Source organism: Dunckerocampus dactyliophorus, chromosome 2 (genome assembly GCF_027744805.1).
Source record: "Dunckerocampus dactyliophorus isolate RoL2022-P2 chromosome 2, RoL_Ddac_1.1, whole genome shotgun sequence".
In the NCBI taxonomy this organism is placed as follows: Eukaryota; Metazoa; Chordata; class Actinopteri; order Syngnathiformes; family Syngnathidae; genus Dunckerocampus; species Dunckerocampus dactyliophorus.
Genome location: NC_072820.1, coordinates 42,681,992 through 42,703,220, shown reverse-complemented (window position 1 = coordinate 42,703,220; position 21,229 = coordinate 42,681,992). Strand labels below are relative to the sequence as shown.

General features: G+C 40.1%; 2 protein-coding genes across 6 annotated transcripts in view; one reads left to right on the top strand and one right to left on the bottom strand.

Moving 5' to 3' along the window:
- Positions 1 to 21,229, bottom strand: part of unc13d (unc-13 homolog D (C. elegans)) — a 57,186-nt gene that overhangs the window by 31,543 nt on the left and 4,414 nt on the right. For 2 of the 5 annotated variants that reach the window (XM_054767267.1, XM_054767266.1), the window contains exons 2-18: positions 13,691 to 13,779; positions 11,712 to 11,738; positions 11,581 to 11,637; positions 11,432 to 11,488; positions 11,249 to 11,356; positions 10,952 to 11,011; positions 10,770 to 10,836; positions 7,488 to 7,668; positions 7,375 to 7,419; positions 7,227 to 7,298; positions 5,786 to 5,855; positions 5,604 to 5,708; positions 3,093 to 3,185; positions 2,904 to 3,004; positions 1,525 to 1,642; positions 1,231 to 1,352; positions 15 to 105 (exon numbers count right to left, since the gene is read on the bottom strand). In XM_054767267.1, coding sequence (XP_054623242.1) covers positions 15 to 105; positions 1,231 to 1,352; positions 1,525 to 1,642; positions 2,904 to 3,004; positions 3,093 to 3,185; positions 5,604 to 5,708; positions 5,786 to 5,855; positions 7,227 to 7,298; positions 7,375 to 7,419; positions 7,488 to 7,668; positions 10,770 to 10,836; positions 10,952 to 11,011; positions 11,249 to 11,356; positions 11,432 to 11,488; positions 11,581 to 11,637; positions 11,712 to 11,738; positions 13,691 to 13,750 — 1,434 coding nt within the window. In that variant the 5' untranslated portion in view covers positions 13,751 to 13,779. Of the gene's footprint in view, positions 1 to 14; positions 106 to 1,230; positions 1,353 to 1,524; positions 1,643 to 2,903; positions 3,005 to 3,092; positions 3,186 to 5,603; positions 5,709 to 5,785; positions 5,856 to 7,226; positions 7,299 to 7,374; positions 7,420 to 7,487; positions 7,669 to 7,800; positions 9,476 to 10,367; positions 10,723 to 10,769; positions 10,837 to 10,951; positions 11,012 to 11,248; positions 11,357 to 11,431; positions 11,489 to 11,580; positions 11,638 to 11,711; positions 11,739 to 13,690; positions 14,716 to 21,229 lie in introns of those variants that run through there. The other 3 variants (XM_054767268.1, XM_054767270.1, XM_054767269.1) reach the window with 3 other exon arrangements.
- Positions 14,219 to 20,811, top strand: wbp2 (WW domain binding protein 2). Its single transcript, XM_054767277.1, has 8 exons — positions 14,219 to 14,452; positions 15,934 to 16,042; positions 16,130 to 16,265; positions 16,351 to 16,443; positions 17,822 to 17,968; positions 18,053 to 18,172; positions 18,356 to 18,432; positions 19,847 to 20,811. The coding sequence occupies exons 1-8, from the start codon at positions 14,394 to 14,396 to the stop codon at positions 19,892 to 19,894; spliced, it is 789 nt and encodes a 262-aa protein (XP_054623252.1). The 5' UTR covers positions 14,219 to 14,393; the 3' UTR covers positions 19,895 to 20,811.

Sequence of the window (21,229 nt, the reverse complement as noted above, 5' to 3'; positions counted from 1 at the left end):
TTAATATTACTGACCCGTATGGCATCAGTGACCTCCTCCTGTAGCTCAAACTCAGCTGGGTTCATGTTCTGGAAAGCCTGCGTCTTGCAGATTTGAACCAAGATTCTGTCACAACAGAATGAAATGAAAAGAACACAATCTTTCACGACATAAACAATATTTATACAATGACTTTACATAAACTTCACATTCCTAAAGTATTCACAGTGCTTCACTTTTTCCACATTTTGTTGTTACAGCAGGGGTGTCCAAAGTGTGGCCCAGGGGCCTTGTGCAATGCACGTTTAATTTTTTATTGACCTGCGTACATTGTACAATTAAAATTTTAATAAAAATTTTTTAAAAAGTCAAAAGGGCACCCCACATCAGTACGCGGCCCTTGGTGGAAAAAGTTTGGACACCCCTGCTGTTACATAAAAACATACGAAAAAACTGAAGCGCTGTGAATACTTTCAGAGTGCGCTCTTGTTTATTGCCGGGGATCGGTTGCCAAAATAGCCCGCAATAAGTGAAATCAACCAATCAATCAAAGTAGCTAGCTACAGAATATTTTTGTTCAATTATTATATATGTTTTAAGGCTGTAAAACCACTCACCACACACCCTAACCCTAACCCTAACCCTAACAGGCATAAACATTTTCGCACATTTCTCTCTTGTTTCGTTTAGATTGTAATGATGAATTTACGAGATTGGACACAAGAAATGAAGTGACTCACTCACATTTCACTCCTCTGGCTTGTCCTAGCACCGTTAAGCGGTAGCATTTTTGTATCCTTTTTAAAACATATTTCTTGTTGTCGTCCTCCATGAACCAAACATTCATTTACAGTATTCCAGGCGCCCCACAGCCGCATAACTTCTGCCTTCATTCTGCATGTGTGATCATACAACAGTTGTGCACGGAGATTGATTGGCAATGGTCTACAGCCAATCAGAACTCAGAACACAATGGGCAGGTTCTCCCTGAGCCAATCAGGACTGTAGACATACTGAGACAAACTGGACACGTCTGGGCACGTCTTCAACTCTCACATGAGTATACATCAGCCTCTACTGGTAGCAGTAGTAAATACAATAACAGACACATGCAGCAGAGCACTGATAGATCGCTCTAATACACCACAAGGACGCAGAACACAATGCGCGTTCATACAATGTTTAAAAAATCTGTGAAAGGTGAACCGCGATGTAGCGAGGGAACACATTGTACAACAATATGTGCAGTACCTGAGCAGTGTGTGTAACTTTGGAGTAGCACTTGGTGTTGGGGAGAAGATATCTCTGTATTTTGACACTAAATAGAGTCCATATTGCAGGAAACCATGAAGAGAGTCCCCAAGTTCTCGTTTCTGAAATGCAATCAATCCAGCAATCATTTTTACATTGTGACAATCAGTTTATAGCAATACATTCATTAAAAAATGTTACGTTAGAATATATTATGATATATTATGCATATAATATGTTATATATATAATGTGGTAACTGTTCTATAATTGTGCTTGTTAACCACTTTCCTACCTGTTGGTGAGGTAACTCCTGTTGATGCCAGTGATACTCCACACTAGTGAGCTGCTGTAACAGCAAAGATGAGTCCACCTCTAATCTTTGGTACAGCTTACTGTAAGCCACCCACTTCCTGCAATGAGCACACACAACGTTTACCAACAATTAAGCTAACAGTGAGGAAAATTAAAAGGATCTTTTCCGAGAAGGCTCCCGCTACAGACGTGTTCGACATGTTAACAATTCAACATGTCCGAAAAGCAGTAGGAAGAAGCAGAGCTTATTTTACCTTATCCCTTCTCCATGTCTGAGCAATTACTTAGAATTTGTTTACTTTCTGTCTTTACTGTAAATTCTCACCTGTTACTCGTGTAATCAGTGTTGAAAAGAAATAAATACAAAATAAAAAAAATCAACAAAAAATAACTACAGATGTTACATATGAATGCTTGTGGTCATCAAAGAGGACATACTTACTCACGGTGCAACGAAACAAAAACACAACATATCCACAGCAAGTTAACACATCACATATATCAACTACTACGACTACATGGGTGATAAACAACAGCTAACCGGTAAACGTAACGCGTAACTTCAACTGTAATTTACAAGTGCCCGCAAGGCATGCTGGGTAGTCCCGTGGCAACAGCAATATGAGCTATGATCAATAAAACATTGGCTATCAAGAGTATGTTAATGTCCCTTCTTGTTTACTTCCCTGACGACCTCCTCAACATATTTTGCAATCAAGCAAAAATGTGACAAACACGGCAAAATGTTGGGAGAGAGAATACCCAGCATGCCTTGCGGCAGGACTATCTGGGTGCAATATTGTCTTCGACGTTAAAGGTCTAAACAAAGGAATTTGGAAACGCCCGGTGGGCGAGATTAAGACGCTTGGCGGGCCTGATGTGGTCTGCCTGCCCCTGATATAATGTATGCACATTACTTAATCAGTGCTTATTATGGTCAGAAGGTGCTAATAAATGTACGCACTAATAACAGAATTGTATCAACAACAAAAAACACAAAACACTGGGCCTGGTTTACTCAAATTATTAAATTTGTTCTTAAAAAGGGTTCTCAAAAAAATCAAAGTGGCATTCTTAAATTGGGCATGATTGTTCTCATTAGCATAGGTAACGCCCCCTTTTTTCAACATAAGGACGTGAGCGTGCGAGTAACGTAGGCAAGAGTTGTGAAAATAAATAAATAAAATGTCTTAACGTGAGAAAAAAAATTGAATAGTGCACCCTGACAAGACACTACAATATTTATCCATCCATCCATTTCCTATACCCATAAAAATAATAATATAACCGACAGGGCCCTTGGACTTTTGGAGTTGAACTTATCAAAGGTTGTGCCGGATGATGTCACAGGGTGCTTACGCCAAATCCTGGAGAAAAGGTGAGAGGTCGTTCTGTGTAGCGTACTGCTCCAGTAGAGTCTGCGCCTCGCCACACATTTCTCCTTTCCACGTAGCACAACTCTGACAGCAATGGAACAAGATGTGGGTGTTAAATGTGTAAGTGATTGAAAATTATTCTTTTTTGAATGAACTGAGGGAGTACTTTTACCTTTTGTTTGGAAATGTAAGACAGGACAAACTCATGCAGAATCCCACAGTAGTTGATGTAAGCGTTTCGACCTGCGCTTAGTGTCCCATCTCTCTGTCAGTCACATGATACATATTTTCTCTCAAAATCATCACATGAATGACTTTTTTTAGTCGGATTTTAACTTCAATACATCCTTTAAACCTATAATAACAAGGTTCCACAGTGGAACCCGCTTATCTCACACTGACAGAACGGACATTGACATAAGCAGTTGTCGACACAACCAAAACCAAAACTGAAATTAACCATTGCTTGCACATTTACAGTAGTGTGAAAAAGTGTTTGCCCCTTTCCGGATTTCTTATTTTTTTTGCATGTTTGTCACACTTAAATGTTTCACATCAAACAAATTTAAATATCAGTCAATTAGAACACAACTGAACACACAATGCGTTTTTTAAATGAAACTTTATTATTAAGAGAGAATAAAAATTAAAACCTACATGGCCCTGTGTGAAAAGGTGATTGCCCCCTAAACCTAATGACTGGTTGGGCCACCCTTAGCAGCAATAACTGCAATCAAGACAGTCAAAGCCCTTTGGCCACTCCAAAGTCTTCATTTTGTTTTTGCAAGGTGGACTTGCTGGTGTATTTTGGATCATTGTCCTACTGCAGAACCCAAGGTTGTTTCAGCATGGGGGTCACGAACTGATGGCCGGACATTCCCCTTCAGGATTTTTTGGCAGACAGCAGAATTCATGGTTCCTTTTATCACAGCAAGTCTTCCAGGTCCTGAAGCAGCAAAACAGCCCCAGACCATCACACTACACCACCATATTTTACTGTTGTTATGCTGTTCTTTTTCTGAAATGCGGCGTTACTTTTACGCCAGATGTAATGGGACACACACCTTCAAAAAAGTTCAACTTTTGTCTGTCAGACCACAGAGTATTTTCCCAAATGAGTATTTTCCCAAAGGTCTTGAGGATCATCAAGATGTTTTCTGGCAAAATTGAGATGAGCCTTAATGTTCTTTTTGTTCAGCAGTAGTTTTCGTCTTGGAACTTGCAGGCTGTTTTTGCCCAGTGTCTTTTTTTATTGTGGAGTCATGAACCCTGCAGTTCTTTGGATGTTGTTGTGGGGTCTTTTGTGACCTCTTGGATGAGTCGTCGCTGTGCTCTCTCTCACTCAGTAGCGCCCCCTTTAAATTTTAAAAAAATTTGCCCATGCCACCAGTTTCACAGAACGTCACCACATTTGTTGGAAACATTAAAAAAAGTCTCAAGAAGCCATGTTGTAAAACAAACAGGAATTCGGCTATTTTGGTTTAAATTTTCGCGCGAAAACCAGGGCTTGTATTTCAACAAACTAGTCCTAGGCACTTTGACCAAATGAGCCCAAATGAAAATCACGGATAGTATACAGATGGGCAATGTTACATTGCAAAGGATTTTAGGCTGTTCCACAAGATGTGCATGATCAATCAAACAATTTGCCACTACACTGTAAACGTTAATAACTCAGTTCCACAAGGTAAGATCTTCATCATAATTGGCACATATAATGATGACAACACCTTGAAGCTATACATAGGTCACTTCCTGAATTCGTCTCAACTCCACCCAGTGGCAACAGGAAATGACTTACGTGAACTGTGAGTTTTGTGGGGGTGCGACGGCCTGTCCAACGCTGCTAGCAGCTTTAATTTTATTTTGATTCTTCTTTTCATACTGTATGATATTGTAGGGACGGGAGCACTGTGTATGGTTCTGAGCTGTGATTCCGGGGTTGGGTTATAGGGGGCAGAAGAGTTGCCGAGTTTGTCATGCTGAAAGGTATACAGTGCTGTGTTGGAAACGCCAGCAAAAGACTGATCCTGCCTCATCATCTTTCCACCGACATTACTATATTTAGACCCCCTTTCGCTTTATGTCTTGACTATAATGACAATAAAGCTTTCGTACATATGGAAATATGTCTGCTGGTGGCTAACAATCTAAAAAAAAAGTTTGTAGAACCCATGTTAATACTCATCACTGAACAGGAAGTCACTGTGTGCACATTTTAATGCTGTGTAACTAGACAGTACAGTAGTTATGTTGGGGCTTAGCGATAATGAGGAAGTTGACAATACGACAACACATGTCGATATGTAGAAAACAAATATTTATAGAAATGATCCCTTTGAATCTCAAATTTTATGTCGAGAAAAGCGGATGACAATGTTTGTTGACATTGATCCAAGTGGGCACTTTTTAATAATAATAACAACACGGTGGACTGGAACTTGATGAGTTGGTCGTTGACACAGATGTGTTGGCAACACAAATTGGACCAACTTAAGCGGGTTCCACTGTTCTGCCTTTTTTGCATTTTGTTGAAGCTACCAAATGTGTGCAAATTCAAAAGTAGGAGTACAGTAGCAATCAGTTTTGTATTGCTAAAGATACATACACATCTAACGGAAAAAGTTATCTTCCTCAGATGTGCTCAATAGTGTACAACAGGGTACAAATGTGTACTTTTTACCTCTTTATGGATAAACTTGAGCTTCAGGTGACATTGTCCACGGTCAGGGTACGTCTCTGTTCTGGGCTCCAGCCTGTACCAGTTGTCTTCAGTACAGTGTAGGTCCTAAAATGAGATTAAGGATCATTTTTTAAACTTTAATGATACAACAAAATCAAATGGGAAATAGACATTTTTAGTACCTGGAGTTTAATGACAATTTTCCCCAAAAAGTCATCTGTCCCTTTCTCCTTTTTGGCCTCCTTGATCATTCTGAATGACACAAATGAAAAGCATTCATAATAATATGAATATGTATTTTATACCAGCTTTTGTGTAGTTATTTTATTTAGTTTTTGTATATACAGTCGTACCGCGCCACTTGGTGATTCGAATTTTGCGGCTTCACTTTCAAAAATAAATAAATAAATAAATTATCACAGTTTTGTAAGTAAAAAATGGCTAAATGAATGAAAATAGAAATATAAGGCATTCAGAAGATGCATTTAAAGACGTGATATGCAGTATTCTACACTGGTCACTAGGTGCCTGTAATGTTACTGTAGCGACACGTGTAGTTCTGAGCTGCTGTCTAGAGTGGCTTCAACTGCCATTACATACATTGATGAGACAATAGCCACCACAGGAAATATGCTGTCCAGAAAAAAACAAGGCACTCTCCCAAAGCCAGCGTGTGAGTATATGTTAAGTTTTATTTATATCTAAAATGTCTTATTTTCAGTTATTATGTCTACTATATTAGTTAATACGAGTGTAAAGGGGTGTTATTTCATTTAGAGCTCTAATAATGTTAAAAAACATATTAAGAAGGTTAAATAGGTTTTGCATCCTTTAATTATGAAAATCTTTATAAATAAGGAATCCTACTTCGCGGAAATTCACTTATCCGGATTGGGTTTGGAACCAATTAACCACGATAAATGAGGGATTACTATACTGTAGTTACTTCATACAGTAGTGTAAATGTACAGTGTTCCCTCACTCTAGTGCTTCTTTTTTTTTTATTACAGTGTATGAATGCTGTTACTGGCCCTTTAAGAAGAATAGCATTGTGGGAAGGTGAGTGTCTATCTCTTCCATCTCTGTCTGTTTTCTGCATCGTGGCTGTAGACCATTGTCAATCAATCTCCTTCCTACCATTCGGCTATGTCATCTGTGTCATCGCTAGCTTGCTTGCTTGCTAGCTTGTGAATGAATCTTCGGTTCGTTTGCAGCAATATGTTTTAACAAGGATACAAAAACGCTACAGTACTGCAGAACGGCGCCAGGACGAAAAGGCACGGTCACAGGCGTGAAACAGGCGTGAGTGACTTAATAATTTCTCGTGTTGATCATTAAGGTTGATCATTAAAATTCAAACAAAGATTTGAACTTTTTTGAGCGTTTAAGCAAGAGAGAAATGTGAGGAAATGCTATTGCCTCTCTGTGAAAAGTGTATAAAGTGTACGGTGAGGGATTTTACAGCCCTAAAACATTTTTACAACTGTAAAATTGATGCCTCTGAATTGCTTTTGCAAGCTATGTAAATCACAGATGGAGGGTGGCTCCATATAAAATTTTGATTAGGGCACCGCTTTGAGTAGTGCTGCTTAAGTGTGAGTATAGCAAAGTAAAGCACGTTACCTTGTTATACTAGTAAAGTTGGTTTTAAACTCCTCAAGTTTCTGAGTGAGCGATACCTCCTCGTCCTTATCCCTGGAACAACAACAATTGCAGGAAGTGAGCGTGATTTTAAAGCGCTTTACAGCAGTGTTATGGACGTTTTTCGTACCACATCTCAAGGTGGAAGCTAGCGCCCACAATGTCTTCAAACTCCCTGAATGCAGAACAGGATTACATAAAGCCTGACATTTTTAAGCATGCATACACTGCATTTAGGCTCACAGTATAAACGTTTCGTTCCAAATGGGGTTGAGAGTTTGCTTCTTTATGTCTGTTTGATAAATCTTATCATCAGACACAGCATCCTTGACCACATATTTGGAGGCTTTGGATCTGGATCGACGTGTGCGTTTCTCTTCTTCATCTTCCAGTATGGTCAGCAAGCAATATGGGTCACTGAAACCTGACCAACAAGAAAAAATATTGCCTTTTAGCATTATGAACTGTCATGAGGCAGCAATATATTTTTGTTTCGTTTTGACATCAACAAATTCAAACAACAAAGCAACTGAACTTTTCAAGTGTCTGAGCATACCCAGAAAAGACCTGAGCATCGCCCGCTGTGAGCGCCATCAGACGTTCACACTTGTAGTATCACACCTGTCCAAAACCTGAGAACCTGAGGTAGTCCAACTTCCATTCTGTGGTATTTTGTATAGGGGTGGGTTCAAAAGGTCAGCAAGGCGTATTTCACAATGTAGCTTTCTCTTTTGTCCACCTCAGACAAAACAAGCTGTGGAACTATCGCATCCAATTAATGATCTAAATCTTCTAGGAAACCTCTACTTATCATTTCATTTTCCATTTCTTTTCTTTTTGTACCATTATGTATACTTTTCATTTGCTTATCCGAGGTCGGGTCGCAGGGGAAGGAGCCTAAGCTCCTCCCGGCGGATGCGGAGGTGTTCTGGATCTTCTCCGAGGCCTCCTACTGGTCGGACATGTTCTGGGCATGTCTGACCAGTAGGAGGCCTCGGAACACCTCCTCAGGGAGGTGTCCAGGAGGCATCCTTACCATATGCCAAGCCACCCCATCTGGCTCCTCTCAATGCAGAGGAGCAGCGGTTCTACTTCGAGCTTCTCCCGGATGACAGTGCTTCTCACCTTATCTCTTAGGGAGAGTCCAGCCACCTTACGGAGAAAACTAATTTCGTCCACTTGTATGCAGGATTTTGTCCTTTCGGTCACTACCCAAAGCTCATGACCATAGGTGAGGGTAGACACCTAGACCGACGGGTAAATTGAGAGCTTTGCCTTTTGTCTCAGCTTCATCCTCACCACAACGGACCGATGCAGAGTCTGCATCACTGCAGACGCCGCACCAATCTGCCTGTCAATCTCGCATTCCATCCTTCCCTCACTTATGAATATTTTTTGTGGCCTAAAATCATTGTCCTCTATTTAATTTTTCAAATTAAAGGCAAAATGACAAGAATCTGGGAAATTTTTAAAAAGCATCAGTGTCAGTATTGACAATACTGGAACTGTATGTACTTGATATTGGATCGATATCAGTATGAACATTTGCAGTATTGCCCACCCCCACTGACTGCTACTTACTAGTTGTGTAACGATTCATCTACTACATTGATGTATTGATTTTTTATTCCTACGATCCAACTATATCAATCTGTGTTCGGCAAGTTGCCATTCCGGATGACATATATTGATCTAACATCATTTCAAAGGTAATCGATTGCATCGATACGAGGAAATAAAGTATTGGATTTAAGCTTGGCAGGATGTATGTGGGTTTTTTCAGCACTTTTAATGATAAATACGTTAAACGTTACTCGATTCAGTCTGCCTGTCTATGACGTGATCGCCGAGGGCCAGCAGACACAAAACGTAGCATGGCGGATGGCAGAGGACAAGCCGCCAGCGAGCAAGAAAAAATTAAGCCACCATTGCGGCCCAGCGTGTGGAAACACTTTGGCTTTTGCAAACAGGGAGATGTTCTATATAAGTCGCTCGCTGTTTGTAGTATATGTAAATGTCAAGTAAAATACATTAAAAATCTTTCCAACCACCTACTAAGGCACCACGGGATTCCACACAACGCTGACCATGCAGGCACCTCCTGCAGTAGCAAGTAGCAGGTAAAGCAGATAAACCCAATGTTAATTCACCCTAAAAAGATGTTGGTTGCACTTTATTTTAATATTAATGTTGTATTTATATTATTTTTATGTAGAAAAACAACAAGGAAACAAGGAAAAGTAGCAGATAAATGTACTGTTAATTCAACCTGAAGAGATGTGGGTTGCACTTTATTTTGATATTAATATTGTATTATTTTTATGTTGAAAAACAAAAGCAAAAGGAGCAGGTAAACCAACTGTTGAAATGTTGGTTGCACTTACTGCATTGAAAATGTATTGAATTTTGAAAATGAAAGCAGAAAAGGGCCCTGTGATTGGCTGGCAACCAGTCCAGGGTGTACCCCGCCTGTCGCCCGAAGTCAGCTGGGATAGGCTCCAGCATGCCCCCGCGACCCTAATGAAGAGAAGCGGTATAGACAATGGATGGATGGATGGAGAGCAGAAAAGGTTAAACTCCTATTAATTCAACCTAAAGTGTTGGTTACTCTTTATTCAAATAAAATGTGAATGCATTTGCCCTTAATTGCTGTTTACTTGTTTGTTTAAATCCATAATGAATTCATACCTTATTCCCTTACAAAAAACAACTGGACTCTAGGAAACCTCACCTGCACTGTCCAGTATCCAGGTATTTATCTCGCAGTCACACTGGTTGAATTTTTGGCTAAAACTGTATCGTTCTAAAGCAGTGGTCCCCAACCTTTTTTGACCCACGGACCAGCTTGTGTTCCCACAAATCTCCCGCTGACCGGGGGAGGGTGGGGTAATAAATATATAAGATAATAAATATCTTATTTATGATGTATCTTGTAAAACTAAGACATGAATAACATCAAATTAAAAGCACAAAATGAATGCCGACCTACCATCCACCAGTTCAAGTTTTTCCAGGGAGATTATTACATCCTGTTTGACGTGTGTGGTAAAAAGGCAGTGTGCTAGCATGAATTAACTTGAGACAAATGTGCACATTAGCACTCAATAAGTCATCCAAACTTACCTTTATGCATTCCCACATAGTATCAGCATTTGAGACCAAATATGAGGTGAAAGAAAAATGGTAAAAATACAGTAGTAGTCTATCTGTGCGGCATGAGATAAAGTTAGCACACGCACAATGGACATGCGTCAAGTGAGACGGATGTAACAGAGAGGATCCGGCCACTTTTCAAAATAAAACAGAAAAATGACCTAATGGAAATTATTTTTTCTTTCTGTGCGGCCGCACCGGACCAAATGACCCACGGCCCGGGGGTTGGGGACGTCTGTTCCAAAGGAACCAAGTCCCTGAATTGTATCGGCAACCATGAATCATGATACGAATCGAACAGTTATTAAAATGAATCGTTACTTAACTATAAATGAGCTGTGCAACAAAAAAGAACATGAGGCAAAAACTCACCACTGATATCTTTTCCAAGAATTCCTTTGGCTTCCTTTACAGTGGCCATTAGGCAGTAGACAGGCGGCTGTAAGAGGTTTCGTAACTTCAATAAACTCATTTACAGCAACTAGAAAATCACATAGTGCCAATGGAAAATAATATATATGTATATTTTTTTCAAATATTGCTGTTTTTCCTACCTCTGCATTCTGTATTTTCTCCATGAGAGTGTTATGCTCTGGCTCTGTCATGGTCATAGCCTAAGCAGAATCGAGATATTTCTATTTATTTATCATTCATAATAGCATGTGCTATGTATAAAGTGGAGATAAAGGTAATGGTTTAGTTCATAACGTGCATAACAAGTTACATTGTAGTACATCACATGTTTACACATGTCCGAAAAGGAGTAGGAAGAACTAGAGCTTATTCAATCCTACCCCTTCTCAAATTGTCAGACATTAATGATAGATGTTGGCTTCCTGTGAGATGTTTACCTCTTGAATATACTCGTGAAGTTGGTTGTCTGTGAAGGCCTCAACTGATGTCGACTTGCCCATTTTATGTGTAATAGTGTACAACAACTCCTTATACAGAGGATATAGCTTTAAATAAAAGCAGAGGAGGATAATACAATAAAGCACCATCCATTTCAATGTGCAGTTAGTGAAAGATTGTACCTCCAGATCTTTGCGGCGACGTTCCTTCTCTTCAGGGTTTTCCTCATCATTAAAATCCTGTCAAAAGCAACACATCAGAGTTGCTAATAAGCGCAGCGGACAAATGAAGATGTTTTAAGATGGAGGTATATATGTAGAAGTATGCCCACCCTCTTGTATCGCATTTTCCTTGTCTGGCCCAGTTTACGTACATGGCTCGGAGAAAACTAGCAATGAAAAGTGGATGAAATTATTGTTGCTGTTCCACAAGTCCACAAAACTTGATACTGGAATACCTTACCTGCCTGACCCTTGGTAAGCTGGGGTCCTGGTAAATAAACAACAAAGACTGCTCAAATACGTGGTGTGATAATTGAAGTGAAATCAATCAGATTTCCAAAGGCAACAACAATCTTATTATTTAGTGTTTACGCAAAAAAGCATCACTAGGCTCATAGGAAACGTTTGACTAAAGCTTTTGTTACAAACTTCCTCTAATTGTGATTACGAAACTGAAACTGAGGCAACAGTATTCAACCCCGGCAGAATCACAAGGAAGTCAAGTGGAATGTACAGTATTTTTACGTATTTATTGATCAGGGAGTGTGAATAGTTAAATGATTGGCAAGCTACACATTTGCTAAGCCATTTAAACACTTCAAAGCAAATTGCAGCATTTTAAAATCAACGGTTAACCTTTTCAACCAGCTGGGTGGCATCTGTGTTACGACAGTCATTGCTACACACATTTTGTATCAATACACACATGCTATATATCCACGTAACCGGAAGAACACCGGGTAAAAGTTCAAGCAAACCAATTTTAGTGAGACAGAATACAATTCAAACCACAAGCACAAGTGGGCAAATGTTCATAACAAGCAAGCAGTCTCAGACCTGCATGTGTCCTCAATAATTTCATAAAATAAAAGACTAACGAGACCAACGTTGCATTGTTTGAGAGGTAACACTTAGTAACGGTACAAGTATCATTCCTCTACTGGCAAAAGTCACTGAACCTTAGCCAGAAGCAAAGACATGATGTAGACCTTGTGTGAACCCATTTAGTCTCGTCTTGCTGATACAAAGAGATGGATTGGTCTTTCAAAGTCAGTAAAATGACGGCAACTGTTTGACCCTTGACCAAAAAATATGGCAAATGACTCTCCAAAGTTTAGATGTTTGACTGCAGGGACCCGGAGAGCCAGCATCCAGCTCTAGCAAGGCTTTGAGAGAAGTCGGGGTGTAAATCTTCAGAGATACACGCATTTGGGATGCCTGTGTGTTTTTAAAAGATAGCGTTAAAAAGCATACACACTATATGGAGAGAAAAGGACTGGATCAAGGACAGTGCCCAGAGGGACACCACGAGTGAGATGTGCCAACAATAAGGACAATTCTTCAATGTTAGAGACCTGAGCCATTCAAGAGGAGAATTGCCAATGATATGATATGATCTACGCAGTGTCATCATAAAATTAAAAGAAAATAATGCAAATTTTCAAATAAATTTGGAACCTTGGTTAGCGTTATGAATCCTTTTCAGAAGGACACTAACTGAATTAATTTTTCCCCATAAGAAATAATGTAAACCCAATTAATCCATTCCAGAGAGCCAAAAATGTTAACACAAAAACACGTTTTTAATAGTTTTACAATTATAGTTTTACATGCAGAAAACAATTAAAAATGCATATACAGTGGTGCGAAAAAGTGTTTGCCCCCTTGCTCCCATATTATTTAAGAAGAAAGTTGAAATAAAAAAAACAGCAAAAAAAATCTTGAACTATATATAATTTAGCACATGCGATGCTTTCCAAAATATCAAAGTGACCCTTGCATCTTTTCATTTTTCAATATGTGGCCCTCGGTGAAAAAAGTTTGGGCACCCCTGGCTGAGACAAAAATGTTTTACTCTGCATCATCTGATCACAAGCTCACATCCTAAAATAATGGTGAATCATAGTCACAGTCGCTGTAAATACCCATATGGGCCATCAGTTTGACTTTTGACACAGTTGTACTTCATTAGAGTACTATGACATGCACACGCTGGACTATCATGACAAACGTGCCTCTTTTGGACCTATTTTTATATTTTTCTTGTTGTTGTCCAAGGTATTTTTAAGGGCAGAGCAAATTATGAATTGAATTGCACTTATGTCTTTTCGCTACTGATGTAGAGACTAGTACTGAATCCTGCAACAACTTCATGTCCCTATGTTTATGCAAAAATATTACAATTAAAACTCCAGTCTAGTAGTGATTTGCAGTCCTTACCTGATCAGGTGTTTTGAGAAGATGGTCCTCTGAACCGGCGGTCTCCTTTTGAGCTGACATCCTGTAACTGTTTCATTCGCTGTTGTGCACTGCATGTGTGAAGGAAGGTGAATAAACTGTTATCTTTGGTAAAACTACCACACAGGATGTCATCACTTCCTGCAAAAAAGGAGGTAGCGTCAGTGACTGGGACTTTTCTGTGTATACTGCCAGACATTGCACTTGTATTTGTCTCTCTCTTTTCAAACAGACTGCATAGACTCCATCCATCCATTTTCTATACCGCTTCTCCTCTTTAGGGTCGCGGGGGCATGCTGGAGCCTATCCCAGCTGACTTCGGGCCACTGGTAATAATACCACTGGTATACATATTTGTACATAGAGCATAAATTGTGATTATCATTATTATTTTTTTAATTTTATTTTGATGCTTCATCTGAACCAACAGCCAGAAATGTGTACAATTTTAGAACAAATGCCATTTTTTAAGAGTTTTTGTCACGAGAGTTGAGACGTCGCGTGTGGGCGTTACCCACCGCTACCGGAAGTGCAGGTGCATCGCGGAAGCTAGCAGCATAAACCTCTAGCCAACTATTAGTGTTTGAAACGTATACCGGCTGTAGACGGGCCTGTGGATGACTTTTTGATCAAGAAGCCCACGCATTCCTTATTTCGCTGTCAGAAAGTGTGGAAGTCCGTCGACATGACTCTCAATCAGAACCATTCGGAGTCCGGCGGAGTCATCATCAACAACAGTGAAAGGTAGCGTCAGCGTGTATAACGAGCTAGCAAGCTAACGTCTAATGTTATAAAACTATAACGGCACCTATGCACGATTTCAAGAAAATGGGAGAGTATTATCAAATTTAGTCAATAGCGATACACATAACACAATAATGAAATAGACAGGCACGACTACTGTAAAGCTTATACCGGCTAAGTTATAAATGCGATGCTGACTATACTACAACAGGCTTTATGTTTGTCTTTAAGACCACCAGAATAGCTCCTGACAGCTCACCGAGAGTCAGGTTAGTATGAACTGTCACTAGATGGCATGTAAGCCTAATCCTAGTTATTTAAAGTAAGTGATGGGCAATGTTTGGTCACGTGACAATTGCACAACAAACCTCCTTATCTAATCGTCTCGTTTTCACTGCGTAAAAGACACATGGGCAAACTACAGCAGAGACGTAGCGTTTTACAGTGTTATATGGGCCATTTTTGATACAAAGCAGAGTGGGTGGGGATTTGTTTACAGAGCAGCGTAAGCCAGTGTGATGGAGTGGGATAGAGAAGCAAGCTTTCTACAACAGTGATATTATATCTGACCTTTTTTCCCTTTTGCCGTTTTTCTCGTTTTGCTGTGAATTTTGCTGTGTTTTTGCTTGATGGCGAAACATTCGTAGCCCGCCACAAATAGATTTGGCGCTAACTGCCCTTTCTCATGAAGACATTGTAAAAGGACTGTGAATGTAACTCTCTTTTCTTGTCCTTTTGGAGACTCTGACATGAAAGCCTGTAACACTCAACAAGTAGCGGGCCCGTCTAAAAGCACTCACAGGTGGCTCCGTCTTGTTTGTGACATAAAAGAAAATGACAAAAAGAAGACAGAAGAAGGTTCATTTCAATTTCTGACCATGTTTGCTTTGCTTTTCATGTTTTTTGACCCACTTTTTGTCTCTCGCCCGTTATTCCTCTCCTCCATGCACATGCGTCATGGCAAATTTTGCAAAATTAAACGATGACGGCATCTACCACAAGTCCAAAAAGTTTGGCCACAATGGTCTAAAGCAGGGGTCATCAACGTTTGTCCTTGTGAGAGCTACTTTTACAAAATGAAAATGGCCAAGAGCTACTCAGTTTTGTAACATTTATTTTCAGAGCTTATTTTAAACCCAAACAAAGCGAATATGCTTGTTTTACCAGAACATTAACAAAATGCTGGTGTCCACAACTCATTTTTGTATTTCAGAATGCAACCGTTTTCATTATTAAATGAAAACCTGAATGAAAAGCAGGCTTGCGGAACCTCATGTGGTCGTCGGGGGCTACCTGGTGCCCGCGGGCACCACGTTGGTGACCCCTGGTCTAAAGTGCTTGCGGAACCTCATGTGGTCGTCGGGGGCTACCTGGTGCCCACGGGCACCACGTTGGTGACCCCTGGTCTAAAGTATGAAACAAAGCTTTGTTAGCATGATGATAAAATGACTATATTGTGTTCATGTGTGTTAACGTCTTAGTGTCTTGTTGAACCATGACAACGTGGAGCTGCTTTTTAATGATGCTGACAGCCTACCCGAAGCCTTCAGGAAGGGCAAGAAGGGCAGCATCTTCCTGACTCCGTACAGGGTGGGGATTATTTCACAGCTCAGTTTATCTGAAGTTGAAACTGTTGTGAAATTGGTGTGCTTTTTTTTTTTTTTTTTTTCATCTCAGGTAATCTTTGTGGCTAAAGGCCGGGATGCACTCAAGTCCTTTATGATGCCTTTCTACTTGATGAAGGGCTGTGAGATCAAACAACCCGTATTAGGAGCAAATTACATCAAGGGAACTATCAACGCAGAGCCTGGAGGTCGGTGTGTGGTCTCCTGGATTGGAAAAATATCAGCCTCGTTAGATTGTTATTCGACATTTTGTGTTGCTGTTCTTTCTGCTAGGCGGCTGGGAGGGCAGCGCGAGCTTCAAGCTCGTCTTTGCTGCTGGAGGAGCCATCGAGTTTGGGCAGTACATGCTGCAGGTTGCTGCGCAGGGTAAGGCTGTGATTGCTGCCAATGGTGCATCAGCAAACCAATACACAACGTATGTGAGTGGCACAAAAAGGCGAATAATAGACCCACTTATAAAAAACCTTTCTTTATTTCTGATACTCCAAACCCTATCAAATGCCTTTCACGCTTATTAAATGCATTTTGAATTCTGTTTACACATTAAGAAACAATTACAGTCGTCCCTTAGCGGTTTAAATTTCACGGCTTCACTCTCATATTTTTCAAAAATATATGAATCAATAAATCATGCTGATTTGCGGCTGAATACGGCCTATTATTAGTCAAATCATGCATTTTTAAGCTAATGTTAAATATTTTTGCCTCAATGAAGCATTTTCAAGCAGAAAAATGGCTAAATGAACTAGAATATAAATACAGGCATTGAAAAGACACATTGAAAGACGTTGACGTATCCTACACTGGTCACTAGTTGTCCATAATATTCTACAATCACCAGACTCGAGCGCTGGAACAACAGCAGGCTTGAATGATCTCACATGAGGCACAATAGTCTCTAATAGAAATCCCTACTGTTGCGGCTATAACTCAGAGCAAGTTGAATCTCAACTCTGAACCCGTGACTTCACTTCCTGTCCGCCACTCACTCTGCTTCCTTAGGGAACACATTTATTGCAACACACACAAGCACGAGTCTTATTTATGTCTTAACTGGCTTATTTACTCCTATTATGTCTACTGTATTGGGTAATACGAGTGTAAAAGTGTGATTAGAAGGTCAGATTTTCTATGCTCTAACTATGAAAATATTCAATTTATAAATAAGGAATCCTACCTCGTGGATATTCACTTATCACGGTCGGGTCTGGAACCAGTTAACGGAGGGATTACTCGCAGGGGTGTCAAACTCCTGCCATGGAGGGACGAGATATTGCAGGTTTTCTTTCCATCCAGTCACTAAAGCAGGTGACTGTTATGATAAACACCTCCTTCAGGAGCTCATCAATGAAATCACCAGCTGCAGAAACTGGTTGGGGAGAAAACCTGCAGTCTCTGCCCTCAATGGCACAACTTTGACACGTGACTTACAGGCATGGATTTACTGTTACATTAAAGTTATGTGCTATACTTACCGCTAGAGGGAGACTTCGTGCTGAAAATATTAGATTTTTTTTAAGATCATGTTATTCTCAGGGAGCAAATGGCCTTCCAGTATTTTATATTATCGTTCATAAATTATTAAACACATTTTTTGTTTGTTATTCATCAATTATTACCGACTGAGTGAGATGAGGTTTTGCCGCAAATAAAAAATACTTAAAAATGTAATTCTTTTGAGAAGAAATCCACAAATTTGCACACATGGATTATGTTCTAATCTTTCCATGATGCTTTTCTCCAGCTTCCAGAGGTCAGCCAGTAACTGCTGGGTTTGGTGGATGCCCTTTCATGGCGAACGGGGCCTATGCTTACCCACCTCCCCCTTCTAACGGGGCGTACCCTGCAGGACCACCGCCTGACTATGCCTACCCTAACCCACCTCCTCCAGGTAGAAGCCCCCCCCCCAACAAAACAGCTTGATTCTTCCCAAAACGAGAGTCTCTTCTAGCATGCCGTTGTCTTCACCATCCAGGTGGATTTTACCCTAACACGTCATTTGACGGCTCTGCAGTCTTCATGCCCCCACCTCCATATTCATCTGCTTTGGGCCAGCAGCCCCCACAAGACCCCGGGCTCCCGTCTTCAGCTGCAGGTAAGTTTCTCCACTTCTCAGTGAAATGTCTTTTTGAATATGACAACGCAACATTGAGCTATATGTGGGAACTACAGTAGGTGTCAGTTAGTGTACCGATTAGTCATGATCCATAGGTATTGTTTAACCTTGATAAGGTTTACACTTTACTGAATAAATGCTTTTTTTTTTTTCTTTTCCCAGCTGAGGCTAAAGCAGCCGAAGCAGCAGCCAGCGCTAGCTGTGCCACGCTGCCAACTACACACGTGTACCTACCAGAGGTAATTATTATACTTGCAGTATTTCCTCCTCTCTATCTCCTCAACAAACCACTGGCTGCCTCGTCCTGTAAAACGAACACCACACCTTCGACAATTTCCTCCTCAGGAATAAAGGGAACACCTAAACATGAATTATAAATAAACAAATTATATAAAACATATTTTTAAAAATACATTTGTTGTTTTAATAACCATCCATCCATCCATTTCCTATACTGCTTATCCTATTTAGGGTGCTGGAGCCCATTCCAGCCGACTTCGGGCGAGAAGCGGAGTACACCCTGGACTGGTCGCCAGCCAATGGCAGGGCACATATAGACAAACAATCATTCACACTCACATTCATACCTATAGACAATTTAGAGTCGCCAATTAACCTAACCTAACCTATTAATAACATTTATACATAATATTACTGTTTAAATAATATAAAATATTAACTTCATTAAATATAAAAAACATAATAATTAACCTTTAATACACTCTGCTACTCTTGAGTAAACACTCTCTTCCGCTATTTGAGGAAATATGATCCACTGCCGTACCTCTGTTTTCATTCATTCGTTCCAAAAGGTTAGACAAAAACCCAAACGTAGAAAATAATGTAAATCCAATTAACCCGTTCCAGACACCCAAAAATATAAACAAAAAATACATTTTATGGAGAATAATTATAGTTTTACATGCAGAAAACAACGCTAAACAAATATAAATGATGAACAGATGGAATTTATTGTTGATGCAGACTTCCCATACAGTACAGGCCAAAGGTTTGGACACACACAATATAACCCCATGGTCCCAACCCCATTAATAAAGTAACCCCGACAAGGCACAACTGTGAAGTGAAAACCATTTCAGGTGACTACTTCATGAAGCTCATTGAGAGAACACCAAGGCTTTGCAGCGCTATCAAGAAAAAAATTGTAAAACATAAAATACCTGTCTAAAATATTATAAGACATATTTACAGTTATTTCACACTTTTTTTGTTAAGTACATAATTCCACATGTGTTCGTTCATAGTTTTGAAACTCTACAATGTCATCAAAATAAAGAAAACGCATTGAATGAGAAGGTGTGTCCAAACTTTTGGCCTCTTCTGTACATCCTGGCGTGTTCGAATAATGTTTCACGCCTTCTTTATCAAAATGCTGGCACCCACAACTGCCTTTGGCCCCATGGCGGGTTATTTAAGAGTCGCACACAATTAAAAATGCACAGACAGTGAGTCAGTAATGCCTCAGGGTCTCTGTTTGGGCACTTGGTTTCGCAGAACGATACAGTACAAATGGACTAGTTACCTGCAGTATTGTACGAAAGCTGAGACAGCGTACGAAAACAGAGGCTACATTTTGGCAAATTCATTTGGGTATTTATTTTTGAAAATATGTATTATTATTTTTTTCCCTAGGACAAGCCTCCCCCCTACTCTCCTCCAGAAGACAAGAAGAATCAGTAGACCTGCTTGACTTCCAGCCTCTTGTGGACCTCCATTTTATTTTACCCAAGATCATTCCCGCCTTTTGTGTCTTCCGAACAGGGGCGCCGCAAACAGGGGTTAAAGTGAGGACAATACTATGAGTGACAGACAGGGGCAGGGCACAATATAAGTAATGCATTTTTAGTTGTTTCCCCCCAAATCCCTGACAGCACCCCTGCTTCCAAGACCCACTCCAACTGCTCTCCTCATTGTTACTCCACTCCACACCGTAATGACATTTGGTGTGATTTAATACCGCATAGAAATTACAACAGTTCGGCAACAAGAGAGAGTGATTTCCCCCCCGCCCTTCTTGTGTCTTGAAAGCTGTTCCTGTTAAGCTTCATGTGGCTTTGCTGTGACACGTGCATGCCTATTTGTATACCTACAGACCAAACATGATTGAATGGTGATGGTACAAACTGCTTTGCAAAATCTACCCAGAGACAAGGTAAATTAGGTTGTTTATTTTTCTACCATGTAATTGTATATATTTAGAAGATAATATATAGATCGTGACGAGAGAACACTTTTTCAGAGATTGAGGCATCCTGTCTTGTTTGGCCGGGGGAACGTAAAACTACGTCGGAATTATAGATTCACTGCATCTTAAACATAGCCACGAGTGAAAATAGTCTCCTGATTGTAACTCTTTTGTTTGAGATAACTTTAACTTCCCGCTATGTAACATCTACACACTGTTTGTTAAACGTATTATATACTGTATGGCTGCTTCTTTGCTGTGCAATGCTTTGGGCTCCTGCTTGCTCAGGCATGGCTGAATGTGTAATGAAGCTTCATATTATTTCCACATTTAATTTACGGAAGAGCACTCAAGACTGAAGCATGATGCCAGCTGATGGGGATTTATTAAACGGATCTTGTTTCATGTGTAATTGTATGCATTTATGTGTCATAATAATACTTTAAAATACTGGCCATTGTCCTATCATCTGTTAAAGAAACATGTACTGTAGCAAGGGAGGTTGTGTTTCACTTTAGGCCAGGGGTGTCCATGCTTTTTCCACCGAGGGCCACATACAGAAAGATGCAAGGACTAGAAGTTCTATATAGCGCAAGAACGAAACTGCATCCCAGCTTTGTAATATAGTTGAAGAAGGAAATTATTCGTATGAACTTTGGTCTTTGCTGTTTGCGTTTCGGTTCCATCTCCACCTTACAGAGAATACAATTACATTTCAGAAAATGCTTTGAAGAAAAGGCAGAGAGAGACGGTTCTTTTGGCTCAGCTCACTAAAAACAGGCTCTTTTGGCTCCCAAGTGGCTCTTCAGATTTTTTTGTTGTATTAATTT

Coding starts and splice junctions, on each gene's coding strand:
- wbp2 (XM_054767277.1), top strand. CDS start 14,394: ATGACTCTCAATCAGAACCATTCGGAGTCCGGCGGAGTCATCATCAAC. Junction 16,266..16,350: donor TATCAACGCAGAGCCTGGAG/GTCGGTGTGTGG, acceptor TCTTTCTGCTAG/GCGGCTGGGAGGGCAGCGCG. Junction 18,173..18,355: donor GCTCCCGTCTTCAGCTGCAG/GTAAGTTTCTCC, acceptor TTCTTTTCCCAG/CTGAGGCTAAAGCAGCCGAA.